We start from the raw sequence: 19,243 nt of genomic DNA, 5'->3' as shown, positions 1-19,243 counted from the left end.
GGCGCGGCACATGTAACATTAGTGGAAAACGGGTTTGCGGGTTGATATAGTTTGCTGCGACCTGTCACGACACAAGATCGAGATATTGGCACGGACTCGATATGAAAACATTCTGAGATTTCTCATGGAATATATACTTCGTGGCTCGTGGGTCAGAACACGGCGACGATACCATAATTAATCGTGTCTAGTAGGTCAATAAGGAATCGACCCATGCACGAGCAGTCTCGATCCAAACCTGCCAATTCCGTGTCGTGTTTGAACTGTATTATAGCGTATTGTCAAAAAATTGTTGCCCTTATCTGTGATTGGGAACGGAAGGAAAGAAATCTGACGAGCAATCGAGATAAAAAAGATGTGGACAATAATTATTATATTTGTGGAAATAATTTTAGCCATAGATAAATTTTTCAATATTTATTTCCTAGATGAATGTTTGAGCATATATATATATATATATATACATATGATAACGATAAATAGAAATTTAGTTCCTTAATCAATTGAATTGAAAACGTCAACATGGAAATCATGGATCGAAGGACAGTGGCTTCGGCGGCAGAAGAATTTTTATTTTTTATTTTTTTATTTCTATTTCATTTCCAAAAATAGAAAAGCATTTCTCTCTTCCAGGCTTATTTTTGGGTTAAAGATTTTATTTCGAAAATGAGAAGGAAAAATGAAGCGAGGGGGAATGGAGGGGCAATTGGGTAAAAACGGACGGAGAGAGGGAGCGATGCTCTCCGCCCTGCGCTGTCACATCGGCTCGGCTGTCGCATCGATCCACGCCCCGCTCCCTCGCTCTCTCTTTCCAGATCGCAATCATAATCCTCCCAAGGTCAAAAAACCACTTGCCAAAATTCAATATTTCATTTAAATAAAATAAAATAAAAAGAAGAAGAAGAGGAAAGCCAAGAAATTCGAGAGCGACGCCAAGAATTTCAATTAATCAGTTTGCTTCCTCTTTTCGGGGGTCATATTCGGGAAGGAAATAAAAATTAAAAATTAAAAATTAAAAATCGAGAGGGATCAAATGACGACACGATGCGAAGGGGGAAGAGGGGTGGGGGGGCCCGACGGATGGAATCGAGTTATTAGAGTCCAAATTAGCATCACATTCCCAACGACCATTTAATAAGAACACAGTAAAAAGGCAGACGACGGAAGGCCCAAAAACAAGAACAAAACGCCAACGCAGCAGCAGCAGACAGCAACAGCAATACAGCAGCTGCAGCAAGCGATAGCCCGAGAATAGCAAATACGTCCTCGACCACGAAAATTACGTTACTGCCCGCGGCATATCATCCTCAACCACCTCCACCTCCGTTCTCACTCTCTCTCCTCTCTCTCTTCTTTCTCTCTCTGCTCTCTGCAACTTCCGAAGAAGAACGAAGAACGAAGAAAGCCCTTCCTTCCTCGACTCTCCGAACGATCTGGTATCGACCGCCATTTCGCGAGGCGCATTCCCTTGGGCCCCCTTTAGATCTCGCGTCGTCCCGGAATGGGTAGCAAATGGAGGAAGCTCAAGCTCGCCCTCGGCTTCAACAGCGGCGGCGCCTGCCTCTACGTCCCCCACACCCTCGACGACCCCCCTCCCTCCTCCTCCTTCGCCGCCTCCGTCGCCTCCGCCGCCTCCTCCGCCGCCAACTCCGCCGCCAGGTTCTCCGACGCCGCCTCCCTCTCCCCGACCGACCGGTCCCTCTTCCGCCTCCCCAGGACGCCCACCCCCTCGTCCTCCGGCCTCCGCTTGCCCAAGTCCTCCTCCCCGAGAGGGTCCAAGGTCTTTCTTTCTTTTTCTCTTCGTTTTCTTATCCTGGTTCTCCCCGTCTTATATCTCTTTCATGCGTGCTGCTTGTTTATGCGCTGTGCATGTGGACATGGGTGAAGGGTCTGCGTGCCGAAGATTGAAGGAGCGGCTATGGATCTGGGGCTCCTCCATTCTTTCTTTTGGATAGATTCTCCTTTTTGGAGGTCTTTCTACTGTGCCATTTACTTCGTTTTCAGATAAATTTGATAGATTTTGGCCTTTATCGCTTGATCTATCCTTTTGTGCCCGTTTCTTCTTCATCGGATCTGATGGGTAGATTCTTGATTCCCTTAGCGGGCGCGTCCTTAATCTCCCATTAGCATCTTTTCGTTCTATAACATCCGATCCCATAAACTAAAAAAAGGGTCCATTTCATTCAACCTATCATGGAGGAGAGGAGAGGGCTGTGGACATCAATTCATGTGCAGCAGCCGCTTTGTTTTGTGCATATCTTGTCGCCGTCTGTGGTCCACAAAGTGGGCTGGTGTGACCAGTTGATGCAACCGCTGAATTATGTCAAGTTGGTTGTTTGTTGCGGTGTTGTTTTCGGCTCTCCGATTTTTCCTTTTCTCGGGTGGTGGGTGTGTGTGTGTGTTGTGTATATGTGGACCTTGGGGGGCTAAAGTGGACTAGTCCCTTCAAGGACCATTAGCATTTGGCATGTAGGAAGAAAAAGGAATCGCTGCATTTTTACCCCCTCTTTTCCTTCTCCCTTTGAACTGGAAAGTGGTTTGTCTGGTCAGCACAAGTTCCATCTCTCTCTCTCTCTCTCTCTCTCTCTCTCTCTGCTTTTGAGGAAATTTCCAGGGAACACCATGGTCCCTTCTGGTCTTGAGACTTCTCAAAATTATCTTCGAGATAAAAGGGGGCGCCTTTTGAGAATTATGATGAAGATCGAAAATCTTAGACCCTACCTTTTTACGTTCTTCAATAATAATTTTGTGTCATTTTGGTTTTCCGTTTGGTGAGAATGTAACCAACCGTTTTAGTTTTTTATTACCTTGGATGGTTACTTCTAACTAAGTACTTCCTACAGTATGGACGGGTCTAATTGACCAGAGTCTTAGATTGCACCTTTTCAACGGACTCGCACCTGTTAGCTTTTTTGTTTTTGCTCGATAATGCTGTAATTTCATTAGCTGATAGGAAGTCTAATCACATCACAAACTAAAATATCCAACAAAGGTTTTGTGCCTGTTACTTTCACTAAAGTGATTTGTCAAGCCTGGCCGAACACCTTTAACAGTGTTCCGCAATAATGAATTCTGTGAACGTGTCTTCTTATCTCTCTCTCTTATCTTTCTCTCTCTCTCTCTCTCTCTCTCTCTTCTTCTGTCAATGCATTGATTTTTTCTACCAAAAAAAAAATAAAAATGCATTGCCTTCAGGGACAGTACATGTACCGCCGGAAGAACATCTAGCAAAATCACATAGGAACCCAGATTCATTGAATAGTGTTTATGTAGCCTTCCTCGTAGAACCAGCATATTTTTGTCACTTATCAAGTCAAAAGCCTAGTTCAATTTCAATGACATGATGAATTTATAATTACCAGGATGTAACGATCTCACTTTCATCTCCCGATTTGATTCTCAGAGATCCCTCTAAATTTAAGCAGGATCCCATCTCAACAGCATCGTATGTAAGACTATGAAAGCGTCTCAATAATCGATTAACCTTGACAAATTCTTGTGCTTGCTTACAGAATGATCTTACTTTTGTGATTAATTGGATTCGGCAAATTCTGAGGTTGAGTGGGAGGCACTTGGTTTATTGATGTTCATGCGCAGTGATAAATTATGAAGATTTTACTCGATTTAGAGTCCAATATCCCTGCCTTTCTTCTTACACTTGGACTTTCAATTTGCAGAGGACCTGTGCGATATGCCTAAACACAATGAAACCAGGAGAGGGCCATGCTATTTTCACTGCGGAATGCTCCCACTCTTTCCACTTCCATTGCATTACCTCAAATGTGAAACATGGAAACCAAGTGTGCCCTGTTTGTAGAGCAAAGTGGAATGAAATTCCCCTTCAGAAACCTACTTCTGGCCATCCGAATGGAAGGTCAAGAATTGATCCACTAGGTCGGGCACAAGATGATGGATGGATGACTGTTTTGCCCCGGATACATCAGACCAGGTTAGATGGTGGTAGGCCGATCTCATCACATCTACATGGCCCTGAGCCTAGTCGTTTTGACGATGATGAACCATTGGATCGTGAACCAGATAACAGTGAGGAAAGTACATTGGATACTCCTGATGTCTGTAACACTTCTTTCGGGACTATGGAGGTCAAGATGTACCCAGAAGTTCCAGCTGTCCCGAGATCAACATCTACTGATAAATTTAATGTTCTAATCCATATTAAGGCTCCCCAGGCCAATAAGAGACAGGATATCGGTGAAACTCAGGCCGAATCCCTGCAAACTCAGAATTCTCGAGCTCCTATCGACTTAGTAACCGTGCTTGATGTAAGTGGCAGCATGGCCGGTAGTAAACTTGCTTTGTTGAAACGAGCTATGGGGTTTGTAATACAAAACCTTGGCCCATCTGACCGTCTCTCAGTCATCGCCTTCTCCTCCACAGCACGTCGTCTCTTTCCTCTGCAGAGGATGACAGATATCGGGCGGCAGCAGGCTTTACAGGCTGTTAATTCTCTGACTTCAAATGGTGGGACCAATATTGCCGAAGGCTTGAAGAAAGGTGCCAAGGTCTTATCAGACCGAAAGTGCAAGAATCCTGTGGTTAGCATCATCTTATTGTCTGACGGACAAGACACGTATAATGTCAGCAGTCCAGGTGCTTCGGGTGCTACCCATTATCGAGGAGCTCAGCAGTCTCTCTTCTCCCTGGCAGTCTTACAGAAAGATGGCACAGGTTTGCAGATTCCTGTACACACATTTGGGTTTGGCACGGACCATGATGCTGCCATGATGCACTCGATTGCTGAAGGATCTGGGGGCACATTCTCCTTCATAGAAGCTGAAGATGTCATCCAAGATGCATTTGCACAATGCATAGGTGGACTTCTCAGCGTAGTCATACAAGAGCTACAGGTGAAGGTTGAATGTGCGGACCTGAGTTTGCAATTCAGCTCAATTAAATCTGGAAGTTACCGAAGCACCTTGTCATCTGATGGAAGGGCGGGATCCGTTGATGTTGGGGATCTATATGCTGAAGAAGAACGGGATTTCCTTGTGACAATCAAGATTCCAGTAGATGAGTCTGGTCATGAGCTGTCATTGCTGAAGGTTATATGTGTTTACAGAGATCCTATCACAAAAGAGTTTGTGAGATTGGAAGAAGGTAGTGAAGTAAAGATCCAGAGGCCAGAAACAGCTGAGCCGCAAGTGGTATCCATGGAAGTGGATCGGCAACTCAACAGACTCCGCGCAGCCGAAGCAATGGCAGAGGCTAGGGCTGCTGCTGAACGCAGTGATATGGCAGCTGCAGTCTCAATCTTGGAGAATTGTCGGAGGGTTTTGTCCGAAACTGTCTCTGCACGAGCTGCTGATCGCTTATGTACTTCCCTCTGTGCAGAACTGAAGGAGATGCAGGATAGAATGGCCAATCGCCGTGTATATGAGGCATCCGGTAGAGCTTATGTGCTCTCAGGATTGAGCTCCCACTCATGGCAGAGGGCAACTGCACGAGGCGATTCAACAAATAGCGATAGTCTCGTCCAAGCTTACCAGACCCCGACAATGGTTGACATGGTCACCCAATCTCAGACCATAATTTTAGGGAATCCAATGCCTCGGAGGAAACTTCGGCAGGCTCTATCGTTTCCTGGACCTCGTCCAAGGTAATTTTGGAGTGATCTTCAATCCCCGTGATTGTTGCATTCTTTTTGCTATTTTGTTGAGTCACTAAGGTTTTGCTCCAAACAAGTGGTTAAAGTGAGCAAGCAGTGTAGGGGTTATGGGTGGGTTTGAAAAGCATGTGCTATCTTCTTTGAACATGCTTTCTTCTTTCAACATTGTAAAGGAATAAGAAACGTAAGACTCAGGGGTAAAGTTCGACATGGAAATTGTGGGATACTGGGTTGAGTTAGTTCTAGGAGTCTTGGCATTGGAACCGTAGTTTTAGCAGAGTCTTGGTATGAACTGATGTACATACAAAGATCAGTTTATGGATGTCTTAATTTTTTTTTTTTTCCCTTTTTGGTTTTTTGAGGGGGTTATCTTGAGAAGGGAGGTGGGTATAGCGTCACTGTAACCTGGGGGCAAAGTTGGATTTGTTTTTCTCTGGCAAAATATGATGCAATCTTCTCATTCTTCTTTCAGTGATTAGAGCTTCCTCTTCCATCCCTTGACACTTTCTGTTTGCAACAGGGAGAAAAAGAGAGTGGATTATGGGGTTTGATTTGTCGGTGGAGTTATTTGAGTGCATAAGATGCCTAATGAAATCCATCTGCAGAAAGTGATAATTCTTGATCGTTTAAGAAAAGGGTCGATCTAATCGGGTCATTGATGTGAAGCAATTAGTCTTATTCTTGCATCTAGTCACTCGAAAGTGACTGAGCATTACTTATTTGTGTTTGAGGCGACTGATGATTGATGTCATGATCGATTTCGCCCTGGGAAGCGCCCTGAACTGATCATGCTGTTATGATTCAAAAGATCCTGGTCGAATCGGGAAGTTAATCCCAGCTCTTGAATTATCCGCGCGGTGATAAAGCGCATTCGTTTTAGTCGCGGAATCAGTACATATGGCCTCTTGAGAGATCGCCTGGAAGGTTGAAATGAATTAGGTAAGATAGTTAGGCACGGATAGGCCTAACTCTGGATGCATCGGCTCGGAATAACTGCGAAAACTGCGACAATCTTTATTTGGTAATCTTTAGTTGATCGGTGGTGGACCATGCCGATGATTCGCCCGGTCGATTCGAAATTGAGTAGAGGGCTTTTACTTTTCTTGGATTGCTTGAGGATGTATCAACTTTAGGATTCTGGCGGGACTTCCGCCTTGAACATTTTACTTATGCACCATCACTAATTTTATCCAATTAGGCAAATATTATATTTGGATTTGTCTTATATAATGACGAATCAAAGATAAAGACTCTTGAGTTCCAATAAAAAGGAAAAGATGCCGGCACTGTACAACTTTATAAGGTAATCTCTCAAATTGCCCCGGGAAGACGACGCTTTAAATTGAAATGAAATCGCCCGCCGACAGAGGGCGATTAAACAGGAAGATTAGTGTTAGGGTTTACTGAATTGTGACGTCATATAATACGACGTAGAGCAGATGGCCTGATATAAGCTGCCACGGCTTACGTGCAGTATAGTCTGCATCGAACACATTTTTTTTTGTCATATGTGTGTAACTAGGAAGAATTGATGATGTTGTGGGATAATTTATTTGTACGACACATAAAATCAAGACAGGAACTTTAAAATGTATGCCGTTATATAATGTCTCAGCCGTACCTTAATGCCAATTAACATGTTTTTATTATGAAAGATAATTATGATTTCTCAATGATAATTTTCCATATAAGAGAGGTTTTAATGATTCTCTCGATTTCTCTCAAGATTGTGCGCATATAGTCTTTCAATCGTGCATGTCTCCTTTGATATGTTAGCTTAAAAAATCACTTAATAAATGTTATAAGTAGGCTCATGTGCCAACTATCATCATATGGAAAATTATTCCCAACTCTTTCCGCAGAGCATGGTTATATCCTAACTGACAATTTAAGTACAATTTGCGAACTGAAACATGAGGCGCCGGGCATGCACGACTTGCGGACCCGGTCGCCATGCACGGGCGCGAGTTCAGGGCCGGAGGAGCGTCCATGGTTCACGAGGTTGGACCGACGGACCGTGGAGGACCGCGCCAGGATCACGTGCTCCTGTAGATAGATGATGGCAGGCACAACCTCGTCCGAAGGATAGATGAATCGACCAAACACGAAATCCTTAAAAAGTGGGGGCAAAACATAAGGGACAAAAGCTGGCTCCCGTGGGGGGTCCACCGGCCCAGAAAAAAAAGCAGGAGGGGGCCGCCACCTCGGCATCAGTGCCATGGGAAATCTTGTTCATCTCATCACTTCAGAGCGCCAGAGTTCTGGACATGATCTCTCTTTCTCTCTCTGCCAAGTTCCGTTCGCGCTTTACGCTTTTGCACTTTCTGTCGTTTGATTTGATTTGATGTGATGCACGTTCCGTCGAATTGAAAGCTCCGGTTCGTTCCCGCACTCCCCATTTTGAGCTCGCTCGCTCGCAGCCTCTCTCTCTCTCTCTCTCTCGAGGTTGCAGCAGATCATTCAGCTCTTCGAAGCGCTCGGAGTCGCCGGCTGCACCCGTCACGTCGGACTTCGGACGCTTTGGAGGAGCAGCGAGTTCCCTGCCCGTTCAGCCGGACCAAGAGCGCCGGAGCAGGAACTGGCCGCCGTAAGGTAATTTCGCCGCTCATTCGTTGCAATGCCTCTGGCTTTTTCTCGCTCTCGGGTGAAACTGGAGTGGCATTCTCTGGGATTCAATGCGTTAGATGAGTGCTGCATGAGTGCATGATTCAGAATCAATCGAGCATCTTCCTTGTCAAAGTCTCTGAAAATCTCTTCTCTTGTCGGTGATAACGTCGCGTTATGCCGATAGAATGATCATGGATTCAGCCCGTGTTTTGAAATCTTTAGCAGTTCGTCCCCGTAATTGAAAATGGGAACTTCCATCTGACCCGGCAAAAAATGGAAATAAAAATGGGAACTTTCCCTAATCTTGTTTTCTAGTTGACCCACCGATGGCCGACGTCATCGATTTGTCCCCGACCTCATCCCTGGACCAGTCCAGCGCTGGATACGTGCGATGCCATGACCTTTTCATTGGATCGACGGTTCCCGTCGCCTGATCGATTTCCCTTATTTTACATTGGATCGAATTTCCCTTGTTTATGTCGGCTTTTGTATCGTGCGGTCAGCAACGGCGTCTCGACTGCCGACACAGAGCCTGTTGGGCCCCGCAGGCTGAAACTCCACTTTGCTCCTTTCCATGTCGCTGTTACGGTTCCAATGTGTGCATCGTCCCTGGGACGTATGTTCTATGTCTTTGAAGCGAAGTCTTTCTAACCGTTGGGACTTTGGGTTGTGTTCGTCGGGAAATTCATTACAAGAAAGGTTCCCACTTTCACAAGGAACTAACCCATGCGTTCCTTAGAAGACCCGGAGGGAAAGAGGGTACCAGAGGCCCCCGGTAATTAGTTGACCCGTCTCTTTCGCGAATACAAATTGGTTGCTTTCAAAGGGGTGGGTGATGGGCTTGTTTTCTAGCTTGTTTCCCGTTAATATATTCCTAAAACGCCAGCAGTCTGCATCTGACTCTTTATCTGCTGTCAGATAACTGTTCATCATTGCCCTTGTTTGGAGCACGTATTCGTCTTTAAATCTTATTGTGAGTCTCCTCTCCTTGGTTGGATTGTCTCAATCTATCATATTATTGGAATAGGCTCAGTGACCTCCACTTTCACTGATGGAACATCCTCAGAAGTTTCGAGGCCGGAGAGTAAGTTGGTGTTCATGGCTTCAATCCAAATGCTTTAGTCGAATATTGAGTGCGGCCAATTTGTTTGCTTAAATAGTGGCACAATGAACCGTCGCTTTAATTTTCTGCTTCTGAGACATGTCTTTTATTCCCACCATCTCATTCTTACCTCACCTGTACTTGTCACCTAAACAGCCGGCGTAGTGTAGAACTCATTCTGCAGGTGGGGTTCTTTCCCTTAATAAATGCCGTTGTTTTTAGTTTGGAGAGATGTTTCTCGATGAGCCTCAAGAGACCTTGTTCTTGGCTGACCATGACGTACCGTAGCTCCACAATACTTTTAGTGACAGTATTGCATATGTGGGCATGGCTGCACCTGCATTTAAGGCATACAGTGGCGTACCATCATCGGTTGGATGTTTCTGGTTCCATTAGCTACACCAGATAATTCACACTGCCTGTTTTCTCCGCCATTCAACGGCAACACACCACTATGTTGTATCCACGTTGAATATAGTGCATGTTGATCACCTGTTTTCCACTGTACATTGAAGATAAATGAGCATTCCAAAATGTTGGTTGGCCAAACATGGATTTACATTCTTGTGCTCTCTGCAACTTCAAGTCATTGACTATGGAAACCCCTGGACAGTTACTAATCTTAGATTTCCTTCCACACAACTTGTCTCAAGAGAAGATGTTGGATTACTTCTCCTATCTCTGTCATTTAGAGCTGGGCTCCAGCTCCCTTCAGATTTACATGGCATTTAGGAGGATATTATCTTTGAAATTCTCATGGACTTTCACTTGGTTTCTTTTGCTTGTTACAGTGGGATGGAGACTTTCAATTTGAAGTTTATCATCACTTAGAATTGTGTCCTTACTCACAGATGAAGTGCTTTTGAAGGTTATTCTTAGCCCTGCTTGTTATCTTCTTTGGACAGATTGACAATCTGTGATGAACTCTGAAAAAGGAACATCTTATGGCTGATGGAGGATATATCTACTCATTGGAAGGTGTGAAACACTGTTGCTATCAGGTTTGTTGCTTCAGCCTTGTACTTAATAAGGAGAACCTGTGTAGAGCATTTACCTGGTTGTATATGTGGAGAGGTGATGGTTTTTAAGAAACCGAGTTTGATTTTAAATGAAACTGACTTAACCAAAATATTCAAGGAGAATCTCTTCTTTGTTTATTTACCTCTTGAACAACTCAAAGTTTCAGCTATAATGTCTGGGGAGTCCTCATTGATTTTCTGATCTTTCACTTCACTCTTTAGGTTGATATAAATGAGGCTTCACGTGGAAGTTGCAGTTATTTGTCTCGCCGGCTTCCTCTCAATTCATCATATTTTTTGTGGTTAGTATGAATCTGTTCAATCATTGTTTGTTGACTCTAGTCTTGATCTAAAATGTGGACATCCTTGGGTCCTTCATTATGCATGCTCTTTTCCTTTAACAACCCTTGCACAAGATAGGCCTACTTTTATTTTTTTCCAATTGAAGTACATGGCAACTAATTTGCCTCCATTAGCGACTTTGCTTAGAATTTACCTCAGGTTGTTAGAAAAGCTTACATTATTCTTCTAGCTGTGGTTTTGATGGTGTTAGAATTGATGTACATAGTGATTGCTGCAAAGTTAATGAATGAATGATGTTCATTTCCTAGCCAAATTTTAGAAAAGAACTAGTATGCCTCTGATTAATTGTAAAAACAAACAATTTGTGGCAACTCCTTGTTCTCTCCATAATGCTTGTGCTGTCTATGATTTTTCTGTGGCTGATTAAATGCCACTAAATCATGCAAAAAAAAAAAACTGGCTACCTAATCTCATTTTAGAATTTGTTTTTCTGTGGCAGATGAATCTTCTAATGCATTTGGGTCAATCAAATGGACATGTTCATGCTTATTGGACCAAGGGAACCAAAACTCTTTTCTCTCATCAAACTGCTCCACATCCTGTAATTGCACTTCAGGTATGTTTCCTATCTTTCCAGGAAAATTTTTTATCTAGAAGCTTAAACTTATCTTGATGTTGAATGCATTCTTCAGAATGTTTTACCTAGTCCTTTCGTGTCACCCAATTACTTTTATCAAAGAACTGGTTTCTTCTTTGTTTAATTTTATTCTGGTAGAAACTTTTGGCAGCTTACTGTTAGCTCTGGGGGGTATTCGTTCTCATCAATTTTGGATATGCGATTCTGTATAAATGAAATGGAATAAAATGTTCTACTCTTTGGTAACCTTAATCTACACAATGCTTTCAATCCTACAGGAGGTTCATGAGATTCATCTATGAGTAACCATTGATGAGACAATTTCAACATCACACGTTAGCGTTACCCATTGACAGATTCTTCTATTTCAGGAGCATGTTTACATTGTGGAAGATTTCTTCATCAAATGCTAGTAATTGTTTGATCTATAAGAATTCTAATGTTGATGTTTTTGCAACAGTGTTACTGCTCTATGCATAGGGTGACAGATATACAGTATCTGCTCTCTCTCTCTCTCTCTCTCTCATTGTACCTCTTTGTTTTTCAACCTGAAGCTTGCAAGTATGAGTCCAGAGTACCTAAATACTAGACGGGTGTCTCTTATCTAATTGTTGGCTCTGTTGACTTCTCATGCAACAGATGGAGAAAAGAGCAAAAATATGTGGACGTGCAGATGCATTGACATTTTTCCCAAAATAGCATCTGGGAACAATGACGCCAATTGCTTCACAGCCTGCAACTGCACTGCTGGTAACACAACTGTCCTTTTCCTTTTGCACAATCCTTCTGAATTAATGAAATAGTGTTTGTTTAGGAGGGCTTCGCTCCCCCCCCCCCAAACCGAAAGAAAAAAGAAAAAAGGAAGAATAACGTAAAATTAGCTTCTCTTGCCACACCGTGTGTTCAACAGAAGAAGCCCTAAAGCTTAAAAAAGCCCTAAACCTTGGTCTCTGTTGATGGCTTTTGTACAAAAAAAAAGAATGCATAGTAGGATTTGAGTTAGACAGCAATCCCTTATATAACATTAATCAATTGCCTAATTAAAGTCAGGTCTCCCAAGCATGTAATTTCAATAAAAGTTGCAGCTACAGCCATAAGATAAAAAGCCACGGCCTCTCTGAACAGGCCCTTAGTTGCAGAATTCTGTCTAGTTGTTTATATCAACAGTCAATACAAATTTCTAAATATTAATTGGGCGCTATTGCTGAAATTGCTCTTCATATTTCCCCCTAGACAATGAGGTTAGCTTTTACTTTTCCCAGATCTATGACTGTAGATACCTAACCTTTTTTGTCCAAGGACTCGATGACATTTAAACCTCCCATAAGGTTTCTTTAGATGTTCCATTTTATCATTTCCATACTGGGTCCCTTGCTCTTATACTTTTTCTTCAATACCTTGATATGTTTCCCTGGATTGAGATGGTTTTGGTGTCCTGAATAAACTGCTTCTCTGGATTATGCACTAAATATAGAGCAAACATTCTGACTGACATTTTGTTCTTACCAGGTTCTCTTAATGAGGCGCAAGCATCAGATAAGCACAATTCAAGCAGAGCTGTCATAATTGTCCTACTAATCTGTGTCCTTTTCACAACTATCGCATTCTTTGCCTCGATCATATTCTACCTTTACCGAAAGGAGAAGCGCCAAATCCAGTCTCCTTTGTTCGCATCAGACATAGAAACAAGTTGCAATAGTGCCTCTGATTTAATTAAACATAAGATCTCATCAACTCGAGAAGCTAAAGTTAATGTATCTTCCCGTGTCAATTCTTTCATAGGTAAGTAGGTTGGCGATACCTTTTTCCTTATAGAAGAAAAGAGTTTGCTATTGACTTTAATTTGATTCAAAGAGTAGGATCCTGCTAAATTTTGCCGACTAGAGCTTCTTTATTTGTGCTGATTACATGAAATACTCTGGTTTTGCTTGGTCTCATCCAGTATTTGTATCTCCACTTTCAGGGTGCTTCTACAAAGCTGCATTTGTTGTTAAACACAAATCTGGAACTGTACATGGTATCTTACTTCAGTTTGCATACTCTGAACTGGAACATGCAACCAACTACTTTTCCAGTTCTAATCTCATTGGACTTGGAGGAAGCAGTTACGTGTATCGTGGACAGCTTAAAGATGGCAGAATTGTCGCTATTAAGAGACTTAATCATGAGGAAGGTCCAGATGCAGACTTAAAGTTTTCAACCGAGGTACCTCATCAATGCACAAAAATTTCTTTTATGTGAAATTATGTCCTTCAGCATTCATAATGGATCTTTTTGCTCAGGTGGACCTCCTATCAAGACTTCATCACTGCCATGTGGTGCCTTTGCTCGGGTACTGCTCAGAATTTCACGGGAAACATGTTGAAAGGCTGCTGGTGTTTGAATTTATGGCCAACGGTAATCTAAGAGACTGTCTAGATGGCACAGTAGGAGAGAACATGAGCTGGGATACCCGTGTTGGGATTGCAATTGGAGCTGCAAGGGGTTTGGAGTATCTCCATGAGGCCGCTGCTCCAAGAATATTGCATAGAGATGTCAAATCCACAAACATTCTTTTAGATGATAATTGGAGGGCAAAGGTGAGAATATCTTCTTGCATAATTGTAATGCCGATGTTTGTCTGGTTTCTTTTTCTTTCTTTTCTTTTCTTTTTTTTTTTGGGGAGGGGGTTTATTTTATCAAGTATAGTGTGCATTAACCTCAGAATTGCATCTGATGATTCTAGAGGTATCGCTATTTAGCTTCTTCTTGTAACTGAGAGGTTGCTAGTTAATATAGTTCTGTGCCCCTTCTTACAGTATGATAACAATTAAATTTTATGCAGATAACTGATCTTGGTATGGCGAAATGCTTGAAAGCTGATGACCTACCCAGCGGTTCCAATTCTCCAGCAAGGATGCAGGGGACTTTTGGCTATTTTGCTCCTGAGTATGCAATTGTTGGGAGAGCCTCTCTAAAATCTGATGTTTTCAGTTTCGGGGTGGTTCTTCTTGAGCTCATCACTGGTCGGCAGCCAATCCATAAATCAACCAGCAAAGGAGAAGAGAGCCTTGTCATATGGGTAGATTTACTATTACCCTACATCTTATGCAGTGAAAAGCAGAGTTCTAAGTTGATTTTTTTTTTTTTTTTTTTTTTGCAATAGGATCTACTTTGCTGGTTTTACTTCTCAAAATTCCATCTTCATCGTATTTCATTAGTTGAAGTCATCATAACATGGTTCCTTAATGTTTCTACTTCTATCATTTATAGCTGGGTTCCAACAACCGACTAATGCTTTTTTACAACTTCAATGGGAAATCATAGTCATGTTGTCAATTTCATCATCAATTCTGATGAGTATTATTACATTAACAGATTAACTAGATTTCTCTCTATAATGTTGCAGGCTACACCACGTTTACAAGACAGTAGCCGAGTGATTTCGGAGTTGCCCGATCCCAGGCTGAAAGGAAACTTCCTTGAAGAAGAGATGTATATAATGGCTTACCTTGCGAAGGAATGCCTGTTATTGGATCCTGATTCACGGCCAACCATGAGTGAGGTGGTTCAAATTCTTTCAACAATCGCACCCGATAAGTCTAGAATGAGAAACATGCAGGCCAGCCTTTCTCAGGTAATGACCCCTGTCAAAATTGAATGGATCTTGCATATGAGAAACATACATACAACTGTCAGGATTTTCTCTTTGGTTAATCCTGATAATACATTTGGCTGTTTTAAGGTCCATTTGTCACAAAAAAGTCGTGTCTCATTACTTTGGCGCTTGATGATTGTTGAACCCCATTTTTTTGTATCATTGCATTCTTGCATTTGCCTGTCACTCTGATTGAATTTTTGGTGCTTCTCTGATGTGCAGTGGTCTTCCGCCAGTATGAAATCTGATTCGATTACAGAAATACCTGGCGAACTGGTATATAGTCCTAGAGACACAGAAGGGTTGAAAAATTTTGCGCCAAATGGGTTGTCCAGCCCATGTTCTCTACCAGTTGATGTTGGCCAAGATCCTTGGACTGCAAACAATGAAAACGATATTTCCTCCAATCACGTAGAGAGATTGATTATGCTTTCCTCTAAAGCGAGGAGCTGGCGTTCCCATGAGGATGATTCAGTGGACTTAGTTGAACCTCGGTTCGAATCCTTCTGCTTGGCAACTACAAGTCCCCTTGAGAAGACGCATTGAGTCAGTACATGGGGATGAGAGCAGCAGTGAGTACATATCTGTAACCCCGCATTGCAATGTATCGGCTTCTTTTTGGCCAATTTGTTTGTTGAGTATACATAGGTTCGAGATACATTAAGCTTCTCTTCTTTCTTTATGTTTTTCCCCTTTCCCTCGTAAAGCATAGGATGAATTAGGTTGGTGGGTACCAACTTATTTCTTTGTTTGTTTCATGCTTCATCAAATTGCTTGTACAGAAGTTAAAAAATAGATATCTTAGTTTTTTTTCTTTAACAGAAATCTGAACCTCGATAGGAATCTGAAATTATGCCACTTTTTTTGGTAGATATGATGTGAAAGATGCCTCAGAGTTCGCTGTCACTGGAACATTGTGAATTTACTAAAATGAGCTACATCGTGCAAGGGGTTGTAGGATGATTTAGGTTTTAAAAAAGAAGAAACAGATTTTTTCTTACAAGTTTTTCTCTTTGCTGAAGCTTTTTTCTTGCTCCAACCATTTTTCTGAATCCATTGCTGCAACACCCATAAACATGTACAGCACATGCATAGCTTCGGCTAGCAATTAGATGTCATGACATCTAAAGACAAAACTTGATCTATACTCAATGATAGAGATAGTTTGAACTGCAAGAAACTGAAGCAAGTCAACACAACTCAGCTATTAGTCCGGTCAATCCTCAAAACATTTTCCAACGCAAACAGATCCAGCCAACGAAGCCTTACAGGGCACATGCAACGGAAAACGATGCTTGTTGCTTGAAAAAACCGGGACAGGAAAAGAATGCCGGGATACTGACACTGATCTCCTCGCACAGATTCAATCAAGGAGTGAAGAGGCATTAACAATCCACATTGCCTCGCGACTCCTCTGTAATTATCCCTTTTTTTCTGTGAATGTCCGTAGTTGTCGTCCACGTGCATCTGAAACTTGTCTTACTTCATAAGTAACCGGTTTGATGAACATGTCCAAAATCTGGGTAGTTAGTCCCATGTTTTGACTGGTAGATGAATGCCCTCTGACCTGGGGCAAGGAGGAGCTCTACGATAAAAGCGAGCTTAACCTCTTTTCAAAGGATCCGAGTCTCATTCACTCAGCTTCCTGTCTTACTTTGAGAAAGTGTCCAATCTCTTCTCCCGGTCGGCCATGGATCCTCCGCCGCCAAGTGCACCACTTCTCGCGCCCGCCCCGCCGCCTGGTCCGCCCGATGGAGGAGGATGCTTGGATTGCCTGTAAGATGATTCTTTCTTCATCACTCTTTGTAACTCTAGATGTTAATCCAAAAAACAAATACCTGAACGTATATGTTAAAGGTCCGTCGTCAATGGAGAAAAAGTTCCAATGCATGCAAATTAAGATCGATTCCGTGACACAGTATATGAAAGCGCAAATATAATTGCTCATTATAGTTGATTCTTTTCTTCTTTTGTTGGCCTGTTATGCAGGATGTGGTTTCTGTGCTGCTGCGGTCTGTTCCGAAGCTGCTGCCCGCCGCTCTTCGAGCCCGGGGCTCCCCCGCCATGAGGCTTTCCGCATTTCCAGAAGAAAACCTGCCACGAGTATTTCGAAAACCCGATTTTTTTTTTTTTGGTACTGTTGAAATGGGTGCAGAATTGTGTGTTGGTCTGATTTTACTTTGGAAAGTGCTTAGACATTGTGTGTCCCTAATTGACTCCGTTGTGTTGGTGTAATAGCTCGGATGCTGAGCCTCTTCTTCTGTCGCGTCTTCCTGTCCAATTGATGTACTTTTATGTTAGTAATACCGATGAAATCAGACATCTCAAATATGAGGCTGGTCTGGATTTTGCAGACTCGTGATCTTGCAGAGAAACAGGCTTTTCCCTTGGTTCATTGCCATAAATAACTGCCAGAGATCAGGTGTCAATTGGCAGTTTCATTCTCTGGTTAGCATCGGAACGGATCTTTCGGCTAAGCTATAAACTTGCCATCTGGGCCGTACTTTTTTCCCCCTATGTATGCCAATTAATGCTGAAAAATACAAGAATCTTTGAAAACCGATCGACTCTGGATTCATCTAGCGCCTACAAACACGAGCTAATACCAGTCGACTAATATGACAGTGGCTCGTCGAGCAAACCGACAAGAGCGCACCGGTCACCATTCTTGAAATTTCCAGACATTGAAAGAAACGTCTAAAAATATGGCTATGTCTGCGAATGTGCCAAGAATTGTGAGATGTCACAATCCATACGCTGTAAAGGGATTGAATTGGATACTTTGTAATATAAGTGAAGATCCGCCCCGAAATTACTCGACTTTGTAGCTTGGTCCAGCCGAGACCATGAAGAACTTCAGATGGTTAAGTAATTCGAATGCAGTATTTGCACCCAAATCAATCATGCTGTATGAATTGCACCCTCCCTTTTGATCCAAGACTGGTGATGAGGAGCAAGCTGACTGAACTTTGACACGTGAGCGGAGATTGACTCCTAAAAGTTCTTTGAGGAGGCTAGAATTGGATTAGGATTACATCAATGGTAGAGCCGTCCAACGTCAACTTGATTTTAAAATAGGACATAACTCGACCTTGGAAGACACAAACCCCATCAGAAGACGGTCTCTGTTTTTGTTTATTTGATCTATTACTACGTTCCGTGTATGCGCCGGCGAGAGGTCGAGCAAGTACTTTTGTGTACTTAGTACACATATTAAAAGAAAGCCCTGGAATGTCAAATTTGATTTGATCTTTTCAAAATTCATATGAGATCCGCTATTTCTGTAATCCGAATTCCAAACTTTTATTATTATTTGCGGCTAAACACGTAAATTACGGATGATCACAATTTCGGGTTGGTTAAATTTGGGTCTCACACCCACCTTTGTTTTTGTAAAAGGGTCATCGCCAATTACATTTTTTAAGTTTTTTTTTTTTGGTCAGACATTTTTTTTTGTGGGTATTTACATGTTAAGTCATGCTTTTTTTTCCCCGTTCTGCGTCCTTAACACTATATTCGGACAACTGAAGTAAGGAGGAGTTGAATTTACACATTGCAAAATGCTTACAAGCATGAACAAGCTTCCAGCAATTTCCTCTGATTATTTCAAAGTCTAAAGCCACATCTAAATCTAAATCACATGTCTGATATTATTGGTGTCTCAAAGTACAGGCTTGGCCGCTTAATGAGAGTGTAGGCCCTTCCTTAATGCAAATATACAAAATGCATGGCCTCCTCTGCAATTTGACTCCCCCCCAAAATGTAAAGCGAATTTATTAACATCTTAATTAAGAAAAAAATTCAAACTTTACCAAAAACTACATGATAGTTTGTGGCTACAATTCAATTCAATTCAATATAAACCATACTTAGTATGTCACAATAAATTGGACATAATTGCTATCCAAATGATATTCAGTTTTTCCGCATTAACCTATACATCCCTCACACATCAACAATTTCATTCATATCTTTTCTGTTGTGTAAACAATTCGACTTTATTTCCAAATTCCCACTTTCCCATTATTTTCTTCCTCCATTATTTTGAGACGCATACACATGATTGCATTTTTTTTAGCACTACTAAATAGAAGAAAATGGAGAAAATTCGGTGGACTATAAATGAATACAAAATGCATTATTGAAGACGCGGGAGGTGAGTGAGGCAGGAGAGGACATCATTAAATGTGCGGGGTCATTCGGATGTCATGGGCTTGATGCCTTCGACTGTACAACGAAAGAGCTGGTTCGGGCCGAGATCTCGTCGGCTTGTCTGCTTTTTATTAAAATTTTCCATCGTTCCCAAGATGTG

The 19,243-nt window shown here is 42.2% G+C and overlaps 2 protein-coding genes and 1 long non-coding RNA gene across 9 annotated transcripts; all 3 read left to right on the top strand.

The window, feature by feature from the left end:
* Positions 1-1,181: 1,181 nt before the first annotated feature.
* Positions 1,182-6,505, top strand: LOC104432891 (E3 ubiquitin-protein ligase WAV3). 3 transcript variants are annotated; one of them, XM_010045471.3, is made up of 3 exons: positions 1,182-1,780; positions 3,678-5,617; positions 6,147-6,505. In XM_010045471.3, the coding sequence occupies exons 1-3, from the start codon at positions 1,502-1,504 to the stop codon at positions 6,175-6,177; spliced, it is 2,250 nt and encodes a 749-aa protein (XP_010043773.2). In that variant the 5' UTR covers positions 1,182-1,501; the 3' UTR covers positions 6,178-6,505. The 3 variants fall into 3 exon arrangements, with proteins under 3 accessions (XP_010043773.2, XP_039162389.1, XP_039162390.1); XM_039306455.1 differs by lacking the exon at positions 1,182-1,780 and adding an exon at positions 1,814-1,971; XM_039306456.1 differs by lacking the exon at positions 1,182-1,780 and adding an exon at positions 2,001-2,545.
* A 1,351-nt stretch (positions 6,506-7,856) lies between these two features.
* LOC104432890 (receptor-like serine/threonine-protein kinase NCRK) lies at positions 7,857-15,784 on the top strand. 5 transcript variants are annotated; one of them, XM_010045467.3, is made up of 11 exons: positions 7,857-8,218; positions 10,241-10,336; positions 10,577-10,656; positions 11,157-11,273; positions 11,934-12,044; positions 12,804-13,076; positions 13,258-13,499; positions 13,577-13,873; positions 14,119-14,355; positions 14,683-14,910; positions 15,154-15,527. In XM_010045467.3, the coding sequence occupies exons 3-11, from the start codon at positions 10,587-10,589 to the stop codon at positions 15,475-15,477; spliced, it is 1,899 nt and encodes a 632-aa protein (XP_010043769.2). In that variant the 5' UTR covers positions 7,857-8,218; positions 10,241-10,336; positions 10,577-10,586; the 3' UTR covers positions 15,478-15,527. The 5 variants fall into 5 exon arrangements, with proteins under 5 accessions (XP_010043769.2, XP_010043772.2, XP_010043770.2 ...); XM_010045470.3 differs by lacking the exon at positions 7,857-8,218 and adding an exon at positions 9,123-9,206; XM_010045468.3 differs by lacking the exon at positions 7,857-8,218 and adding an exon at positions 9,160-9,317 and having other exon boundaries at positions 15,154-15,784.
* Positions 15,785-16,483: 699 nt separating this feature from the next.
* Positions 16,484-17,288, top strand: LOC120290853. Its single transcript, XR_005548528.1, has 2 exons — positions 16,484-16,707; positions 16,921-17,288. It is a non-coding gene; the product is annotated as an uncharacterized LOC120290853 (long non-coding RNA).
* Positions 17,289-19,243: the final 1,955 nt, after the last annotated feature.

Source organism: Eucalyptus grandis, chromosome 2 (assembly GCF_016545825.1).
Source record: "Eucalyptus grandis isolate ANBG69807.140 chromosome 2, ASM1654582v1, whole genome shotgun sequence".
Taxonomy (NCBI): domain Eukaryota; kingdom Viridiplantae; phylum Streptophyta; class Magnoliopsida; order Myrtales; family Myrtaceae; genus Eucalyptus; species Eucalyptus grandis.
Note: the sequence above shows the minus strand (reverse complement) of the source record. Positions and strands in the feature narration are given on the sequence as shown.

Bases quoted from the DNA above. Each gene is read 5' to 3' on its own strand.
- LOC104432891 (XM_010045471.3), top strand. From the start codon at position 1,502: ATGGGTAGCAAATGGAGGAAGCTCAAGCTCGCCCTCGGCTTCAACAGC. The intron at 1,781-3,677 runs GTCTTTCTTTCT...TTCAATTTGCAG, and splicing joins CCTCCCCGAGAGGGTCCAAG to AGGACCTGTGCGATATGCCT. The intron at 5,618-6,146 runs GTAATTTTGGAG...TGTTTGCAACAG, and splicing joins TTTCCTGGACCTCGTCCAAG to GGAGAAAAAGAGAGTGGATT.
- LOC104432890 (XM_010045468.3), top strand. From the start codon at position 10,587: ATGAGGCTTCACGTGGAAGTTGCAGTTATTTGTCTCGCCGGCTTCCTC. The intron at 11,274-11,933 runs GTATGTTTCCTA...CTCATGCAACAG, and splicing joins ATCCTGTAATTGCACTTCAG to ATGGAGAAAAGAGCAAAAAT. The intron at 13,500-13,576 runs GTACCTCATCAA...CTTTTTGCTCAG, and splicing joins ACTTAAAGTTTTCAACCGAG to GTGGACCTCCTATCAAGACT.